The sequence below is a fragment of the Balaenoptera acutorostrata genome, chromosome 5, assembly GCF_949987535.1.
Source record: "Balaenoptera acutorostrata chromosome 5, mBalAcu1.1, whole genome shotgun sequence".
Lineage (NCBI taxonomy): Eukaryota > Metazoa > Chordata > Mammalia > Artiodactyla > Balaenopteridae > Balaenoptera > Balaenoptera acutorostrata.
The window spans coordinates 80,914,448-80,923,894 of NC_080068.1; the positions used below are offsets into that span (position 1 = coordinate 80,914,448).

General features: G+C 46.0%; 1 protein-coding gene across 1 annotated transcript in view; it reads right to left on the reverse strand.

The window, feature by feature from the left end:
- Positions 1 to 2,969, reverse strand: part of NWD2 (NACHT and WD repeat domain containing 2) — a 187,764-nt gene extending 184,795 nt beyond the window's left edge. The window contains exon 1 of the mRNA XM_007178834.3: positions 2,819 to 2,969. Coding sequence (XP_007178896.2) covers positions 2,819 to 2,969 — 151 coding nt within the window. The remainder of the gene's footprint in view (positions 1 to 2,818) is intronic.
- Positions 2,970 to 9,447: the final 6,478 nt, after the last annotated feature.

The following is a 9,447-nucleotide window of genomic DNA, read 5'->3' on the forward strand; positions in this document are numbered from 1 at the left end:
TATACTTTTGAATAGGAATGTGTCCTTTAGAGTTCAGAAAATCCTGCCATTTCTTTGAATGCTCCTATGGCTACCTTTTCATGGGGGTAAAGTGGGTCAGGGCAGCTATGGTTCCTTCCTGCTACTCAGCTTCTTGTGGCTGTCAGGCTTCAAGAGGAAGGCCAGCATTGTTGACTACAGCCAGCTGATTTTCTTGACCATATGGGTGTAAGACATTTACAGAAATCAGGCATGAACCTAAGTACCAAGAGAGATGTTTTGAGGCCCCTGCAGGCTCCAGCTTGTTTCATTCTGCTAGATGAGTTCAGGCAACTAGCTTAACCTGGTGCCTCAGTTTTCTCATCTGTAAAATAGGGAGAACACCCTCTGGTCCACCATCCTCACAGGGTTTGAGAACGAAAACCGAACTACTGACTGAGCTAATCTATGTTCTAAAAACATGTATTATCTTAATTACTGATAGGGAAATTTCATACAAGCTTTGTAAAGCAATCTAAGGGAGATCCTTCCTGGATTCTTAAAAGTACTGCTATGAGTTCAACACAGAGAAGCTTTTATTTAGAGCATAAACTGGATTCCCGCTTGTAAAGAAAAGCATGAGATAATATTCTTTGTCTTAATTTGACAGTGGAGAGGCTCTTGAGTATTGGCCAACAATCTAATATGGGATCGCACCAAAACACAACCATTTGCTTCCTGAGTCATATCCACAAAGATCTGGTGGTAAAGTGCTGTCTCTGACAGAGCATTTACGGAGATCTCAAAGCTTCATGTTCAGGCTCTTAAAAAAAAAAAACAACCTGTCTCTGTCATTTCTATTTAATATACCCTCGGCTCTCCATTTGGGATAAAGTTGAAGTCCTGCTCCTATTGCAATTTCTCAGGTAAGATTCACATTTCTGGTCTTTTAAGATCAATGTGCAAGCTGCCCAGCTCAGTGACCAGAAGGCATGATCCACCCCCTCTCTTGTCTGCTGTCCTAATATTAATACACGCTGAAGCTTCTAGCGTATTTCAAGAAATGGGAAAATTTATAGAATCACATGTACTGGCTTAAGAAAAATGACATTAATCTTGAATATTAATTCAATATTAAGCTAACTTGATATAAATTCATTATCACTGATTTTTATCCTAGAAATTACAAATTTAAAAATAAACTACTAATGATATTAACAGACTTTTCACTGTATTTAAAAACAACTTGTTTAAAGAAAAGTGTTATTTAACTGGTTTTACATCAGCACACTTAAAAAAAAAACCTCATAAGAAGTGTTAAGCTCAGGAAAATTAAATTCTCTCAAATACTGCTGTTTTATCAATATTTTTAAAAACAACACCGAAAACTTAAGTTGCAAACTTCCTTAGGTCCTTCAACAGGCTGCACAGCCCCACAGTTTTCTTTATCCAGATTTAAGTAAAAAATCCTGCAAGACATAGTTCAGATGAAAGGAATTTTAAAGAATGTACTGCAGCTTTCAAAAAGCCTCCTTAATTACTAAATGCTGTGAAACTGAGTTGTAAACTGATAAAAGGACAGGCAAACCCTCCCTCAAAAGTATACAGCCCTTCTAATACTAATCACTGTGGGTTATCTACCTATTTGATTGTTTTCCCAATCCCCTTGTCATAAGGTGAACTGTACCTGAAATTTCTGCTAGCGTTTTATGAAAGAGTAATGTTTTTAGAAAGCTATTTTTTATAGGTCCTCTGAATGCTTTTCACAAGCAACCAGAACCCTGGGTTTTGAAATGATGATTCTATCCATATGACTGTTAACTTTCTTTTCTCCTTTACTTCTTTGTCAGAACCAAGGCTTGTTAGAGTGTAGCAAGTTTCCCATCTCACACGCCTATTTCAGTCTCCTATAAACTCATCTTAGGGCCAAACATTTATTTTTCTGGGAAAGAGCAACTCTTACAGTTTTATCCAAGCCAAGTCAAATGCATCCTACTTTTTCTTCACTTACTGGGAATGAAAGTTAACGTTCGGGACTGGGAAATGATAGGTAGTGATGAGAGAGAAACTGACCACCCGGAGCTCAGCCGCTGTGGTTTGTGAATGCAATAAATCAACAAGTTTTCATTTAGCAGCTACCAGGTCCCCAGCCTTTAGCTAGAACACGACTGAGAAGGCCAACTTCTAGACCGGGGTGATCTAGCCCAAGACCGAACTGTAGAGATGAACTCATCCTGAACGCTCCACCTGGAAACCAGCGTCAGCCTGTTTCGGGACCGCACAGCGCGTTTCCCCTCGATCTCTGCGGATCTTGGGTTCCCAAGGGTCTCCTTAGCTCCCCAAGACAAAGGGTCCCACTAGCACACCGGCAAGAGGCAAGCCTCGGGGAACCCCATGCTCTCACTTCGCCTCGGCCTGAACAAGTGGCAGAGGAGGGAGCCCCATTCCGAAATCTGCCGCGGAGCCGAGAGAGCGAGAGGACGTCTTATTTGCGTTTCACGATAACCTCGGAGAAGAAACCGCTAAAGGAAAGAAAAACGGGGTGGCGGTGGGGAGTGGCAGGATGGAGCTTCCAGAAGCGTCTATGAATACCTCGGACATTTCTTAGACCAAGGGAAAAGAACCCAGGGGGCGAGAAATGGGTGTCCCAGGGGAAGTCAGCAGGCAGAAGGAATGAGCGAGGGAAGAAGAAAAGTGATTGAAATTAAAGTCCCAAGCGCTCAGGACAGCCTCGGTATTAGCTAGAGAAAGGGAGCCCCGGGGACGCCCGGCGCGCCCGGCTGTACCATGGCACTCTTTCTGGCTCCCGCCGCGCAGACGGATAGAAGGACAGACGGACAAGCGCAAGCGAGGCACTTACCTTCAGGGTTGGCGCTGATGAAGACCCGGACGCTGCGGCCGGCTGGCATCAGGTGAGAAGGCAGGGCGGTGAGGTTCCCAGAGAAAGCCGCCCGCCGGAGCGCAGAGTCCCGGGGACAGGGCAGCCTGGTGCCCGCGCCGGCCGGCCACATTGCCTTCAGGGAGGAAGAGCCGCCGACTCCCGCTCCTCGGGTTCCTGCCCGCGGCTCCGCGGAACGGCTAGGTCGATCCCCGCAGGCGGCGCGGCTCAGAGCCGCTCCGAGCCCGAGGCGACGCGGGCGAGCTCCGTGGCGCACACCAACGGCCGGCGGAGAGCGGCCATACGGACCCTCGGGCCCCTCTCACCGCCGCCTCCTGCCCCTCCGGGCGTCAGCCTTCGCTTGCTGCCAGGGCTCAGCGCAGTAGCGGGCGGGAGCGGGAGGTCAGCGTGGCGGCGGCTACGCGCGCGGCGCCCCTTTGCGCCGGGAAGCCGAGCCCGTGGCCATGTCCCCGCCCGCGCCCGCCGCTAGAGGAGGGGGCGGTCAACGGGTCCGGACAGAGCGGGCAAGTGGAGCGGACCAAACTTTATCTACAAACGGCGTCCGGAGTTTATCGCCAGCCGCCTCCCGCGGGGCACAGGAATATCCCGCGACTTAATTAAATTAAGGGCGGCTCTGGCGCGGGGGCCTTCGGCGCGGGGGGCTCTCTGAGGGCGAGCCCGGGCGCTCCTGGCTGCCTCTTCGGTGGACGAACGGAAAGAAATTAGCCCGAGATTTCTGCTACTCCTCCTCCAACTCTACTAAAGGTCAAACAAGCCCTGAGCATTTTCAAAAACGCTCGCATCCCGGCGTCTGCGCGTTTTTTGCCCAAGTGCTGGGAATTCCGCCTCAAAGTTAGACGCACCACGGAGCCCGGACTCCCAGGGATCGAAGCACCAAAACTCGGGACCGTCTCGGGCGTCCTGGAGGGAGTATCACAGTCGCCGTTTCTCTTGGCGCAGGTGGCGAGTCCTGCCGCTGCATTCACTCCCCACGCTCAGCAGAGCCGGGGGTTTTTATAGCGAAGCAGCGCCGCTCACGTGCTCCTCGCCGCGTGGTCAGGGAACCTTTCCTAGAGCCGATCTCCGCAGCGGGCCCTCCCGAGGTCTCTAAGTCTCCAGGGGTTACTTCCTGCTCCCGCCCGGGCGCATTCCCGGGCCATTCCGCCAGCCCGGAGGCTCCGGGGCCCCGCCGCACGGGAGGATGCCGGGAGCCCCGCGCGCCCTGGCGCGCTCCTGGGCTCCGCAGGCCAGTGCAGACTCCGGGGAGCGCCGCCCCGCGCGCAACGTCCCGCAAAGTGCAGGTGGCCACGGATTGGAGCCAGGTGCTAGAGATCAGAGTTGGCGTGGAGCAGCTTTTCCAAGTTCGTGCAGAGTGTGAGTTGGCTCCACCTGACGCTGATCCGACGTGGCCAGAGCGCATGGGGGACTGTTGCCTGGGGTCGGGGCGTGAGGTGGATAGTGCAAGGGGTCTGATCCACGTCCGGGGTGACGTGAGATGTAAAGGGACCGAGCCATAAAATTGCCATCTCCGGGCCGCACTTCATTGCACCTCCCAAATTCTGCAAATCCCAGGGCACGAAGGAAGTGTGATTGTGCTGTGGGGTGGCGGAAGTGAGGAGGGCGTGCTTAGAGCCTTAACTGGACTTTTGGTCTCCAAACCCCTTATGTTGAGCTTTAGGGCAGGAACTCCTGTCTTTTAGTGAGGAAGAATAGCTTTTCCAAATCTTTGAGATTGGAGAGGGGGCGGGTGGGCACAGGGTGAAGGTAGCTCAGCTGCTAGTTTTAGCCTCTCACCTGGGGCTTCTGCTGTAGGCAGCTCCTGGCCTCCTCCTGGCCTGCACTTCTTCTGGGCCCTGCTGGTGGCAGTGAAGTCCTATGCACTGCTGTTTATTTTGTCACCCCGCCGCGTCACCAGCACACACTTTCTGGGGTAACCTTTTTGGAGAATTGGGTCTCTGGGTTTTTAAGGCTGCCTCTTCAGTACTGAGAACCAGGGGGGCAGACAGCAGTCCTTACTTTGTAATAATTTGATGCAACCAATAGAGAAACCTTGAACGTGCCCATGTATTAGTTCAACTGATCCCATTTAGCAAATTATCTCCTTCCTCTCTCCAACCTCATTACTCCCAGGTGGGAACTTTCTTCAGCATTAAGGACAACTTTCTGAAAGCTCTCCTGATGTCCCAGGAGGTTCGGACTGGGCTCCCTGGAAGAGGTTATGAATATACAGTGTCTATTACAGTATCATCCTTTATGAATATACAGTATTTGTTACTGGAGAAAGGAAAGCCAGGACCACTTTATGCCTGATCTCAGTGTTGTTTATGAGACTGACGAGGAGTTGCCAGATTGTCAAGGGCCCACCTGCCTTCCTCTCCTTCTCGCCCATCCCCCCGCCCAACCCCCCCCCACCTCCTTATCTGGTGGTTTCCCTCTTAAAAATCAAACTAGTGTTTGTGTCTTCTGACCTTTGTTTCAGATCTCAAAGTGTTTCAATTTCTTAGGATGACTTTGGGATTTTTGGCAGCCTCTATAACCTAATTAAGTGTTCTAGACAGGCCGAAGTTTAGCATCTGCCAGTGTCACTGCAGAGCAAGGATGCAGAGGAGAGAGAATTTCACGGTATCTGTGGGACCAAGCTTCCGAAGGCTCCCAGCACAGCCAGCTTTGTGTCAGGTAGAGTAGGCTGCTGTCTTTGGGTTATCAGGGCGGTTTCTACCTAAGGATATCCAACCTCCCCCTGCCCGCCCCCCAAACACACACTTCTACCTTCCTCCATTCTGTCTCTTGCTAACATTGGATAGCCTAAAAACAGAGATTCATTCATTAGCATGCAGATGGCATAAGGGAAGAGTCACTCACGGTGCAAACATTTTGTTATGAATTAACTAGATCTGTTTCCCACCCTGAGGAACTGTAGGCTGTACAAGTGGAGGGTGGCGAGGGAGAGAAACTGGAAAGGGAAGGGAAAGAGTGGGCATGAATGTGGAAGGCAGGCCCTGACTTACAGTATGGAGACTGCTCTGTTTTTATCTGTTTAAAACACTTTACAAACGTTATTATTACTCCCATTTTACACACACAAAAAACCAAGGCTCAAAAAAGAGAAATGACTTACCCAAAGTCATATAACTAGTTAATGCTTGAGCTGGGATCCAGGTACTGGGGCCCCTGTCTCAGTAGTCTTTCTAACACACCACCTTTGTTTTCTAATTTTGCTCAGGTCTGACCCTGGCTGGCATCTTTAGTAACCTGAAAAATAGGTGTTCAGGCCTGTGTTCACAGGTGTGGAAGGCTGGTTATCACAGACCAAATAGGAAAGAAGTTCTGCCACAAGATCACACACGACTAGACTCTTCCAACTTGTAGGATGTTGATCTGATGACAAAGACTTCCAAATTCCTTGTTTCCCTTGGGTCCTGTTTCTTCCTCATAAGACCACAGGTAAACCCATACCATCCCTGAAGTTGGCTGGAGCATCTAGAAAAGCACCTAGAAATAGAAAAAGGAAAATAAAAGTACATGAAAAATGGGCTTGGGACCAAGCTTGTGATCAGGAACAGGTATTCCCCTCTCCATCCTCTCACTCACCCCAATTTGCAGGCCAGAGGACCACAAAGAGGTTACTATCTTTATAAACAGTGATGCCAGCCCTTGATAAAACAGGGCTGCTCAAAGGTTAAATTACTGCCAGGTGCATTCTACTCATAAAGCTAGAAGGATTCCTTGCCGTCAAGGAATCCAACTCCCCTTAGTATATAGATAATGCCCCTCCCACAAAGTAATTTTATAAAACAGGAGGAAAGAAAACTAATGTCTAATAATATTGATATGTTAAACATCTGTAAGCTAGACACTGTATAAAGCTTTTAATAGGTTTCTCATTTAATCCCACTGTATCTGGGATCTGGGCCAAATACCTCTCATCTTCCCACTTGATGCCCCTTCTTGGACACCGTTGTCCCTTGTATACCTCTTGTGATGTATGTGCAGGTTGCTTGTTCCAAAGTCCATGGTATGCAAATGTACCTCACCTACTTTCCTTTCCTGTGAAAGCTGGTGATTTTTCACCCCACTGCATGGCTGTATCACATGTTCAGTTCACTCTGCTTAGATAATGGGTGTGGTGATCATAAAGAACATTGACTCTGACCCAGCAGAAGGAAGATACATCATCCAAACTGTATTCACCTGCATGTACATTTGCATTTCTGTACATCAAATATTCTGGCCTGGATGCTTCTGGCCCGGTGTTCTGCATTTTTCCTATTGTGGATAGAAGTGGAAATAGAGCCCCTAGTGTTATAAACATGACCAAATTAACATACCATACTACTCTATTTCATAAAATCTAGCCAGTGACGCCAACCATGTGTTTTTGTGTTTCCCAAACTTGTAGAAGTGTTTTAAACTTAATGTTATGTTAAAGTTCACAGTTGCTCCCTGATATGGGTGATAAATATTTGAATCTCTTTGCTAAAATGAGAAATGGATTATACAGGGTCACTCAAGCAAGGAATCTGTTTTCCAGAGTTCCAGCTCAGGATATAATCCAGGCCATCAGAAACCCACTTACTTGTTTACAAAATGGAAATTTTCAGTGTATGTGAGAATTTGTCAGCATAACAATTTGCCAACAGAGATTGTTGATTCAGAGGTGTCTGCAGCATGATAGAATTCACAGCAGCTTGGTTTTAAATAAAGTTACACCTTTCTGAAATTGCTATCTGATGTTTTCATGACTCAGAAATTCTAACTTTATATCCACCCCCTTCCAATTCTGTGTAATGTATTTTTTGAGCAGTCTGCCTCTTACAACCTTCTACACAATTACATTGTTATAAGAGCACAATGTACGTCATACAAAGTAGAAGAAAGTAAGGTAAGTTTCTTAATAAAAAATCTGTAGATTATTTTATATTTCTAAATTAAATATTTTACTTTCGCTTTATTTTTTTATTTTTTTGGAATTCCTTTATTTTTTATTTACTTATTTATTTATTTATTTTTGGCTGCGTTGGGTCTTCGTTTCTGTGCGAGGGCTTTCTCTAATTGCGGCGAGTGGGGGCCACTCTTCATCGCGGTGCGCGGGCCTCTCACTGTCACGGCCTCTCCCGTTGCGGAGCACAGGCTCCAGACGCGCAGGCTCAGTATCTGTGGCTCACGGGCCTAGTTGCTCCGCGGCATGTGGGATCTTCCCAGACCAGGGCTGGAACCCGTGTCCCCTGCATTGGCAGGCAGACTCTCAACCACTGCGCCACCAGGGAAGCCCTTTACTTTCGTTTTATGATCGTCAAATTTTTTTCCACCTCATGACATTAGTCACAAATACAGTACCTTTAGACACCCTCTTCTCTCTTCTTCCATCATCTGATACTTATTTGGAGAATTACTCTTTACAAAGCACTTTCATACCTGTTAACTCATTTTGATTCTAACCCTGTGAGGTAGGTTCTGGATGAACTATACTCCACTCTACTCCCCATTTTTCTAATATGAAAAAGCAGATCAAGCAATTTTAATGGCATGTCCAAGTTCACTCAGTTGGTGGATGGTAGAACCAGTCTAAAAACTGGATCTCTGAACACCAAACTATAGGTTAATTATAATATACCACATGGCTACCAATATATAACACGATCCATTTGGCCAAATTGATAAACATCATTTGCATTTTCTATACATTTTATACTAGTTGTTAGGAAAACCAAATAATATAGTGTATAAAACATTCTACTTGGATGGCAATGTTAGGTACATTGCCTATTTACATTGGTTTTTATATTTTTACTGAGCAAAAGCTAAATCCATATCATTTAATTCTATTAACAGCTCAGTTTTAAAGATGAGTACAAGAGGCTCAGAGAGCTTAAATGAGTTTGTTTGAATATATACCCAGGAGTGGGATTGCTGGGTCATATGATAGTTCTATTTTTAATCTTTTGAGGACCCTCTATACTGGTTTCCATAAAAGCTGTACCAATATACCTTCCTACCAACAGTGTACAAGGATTCTCTTTTCTCCACATCCTTGCCAACCCTTGTCTTTCATTTTTTAAATAACAACCTTCCTAATAGGTGTGAGGTGATATCTCATTGTAGTTTTGATTCACATCTCCCTGACAATGATTTTTTCATTGTCATCATTTTTTCATTGGTATCTTTTCATATATCCGTTGGCCATTTGTATGTCTTCTTTGGAGAAATATTGATTTAGTTCCTTTGCCCATGTTTTAATTGGGCTATTTATTTTACTTTATTTTTTTGCTATTAAGTTGTATGAGTTCCTTATATATTTGGGGTATTTATCCCTTATAAGATATATGGTCTACAAATATTTTCTCCCATTCTGTTGGTTTGTTGATGATTTCCTTTGCTGTGCAGAAGCTTTTTAGTTTGATATAATGTCACATGTTTATTTTTGCTTTTGTTGCCTGTGTTTTTGGTGTCATATCCAAAAAAATCATTGCTAAGATCAATAGATAAAACAATCCGAAAATTCATATAGAAGCACAAAATACTCTGAAGGGCCAAAGCAATCTTGAGCAAGAAAAATAAAGCACATTTGTTTTTCAAATCACATTTCCTGATTTCAAATTATAGTACAAAGC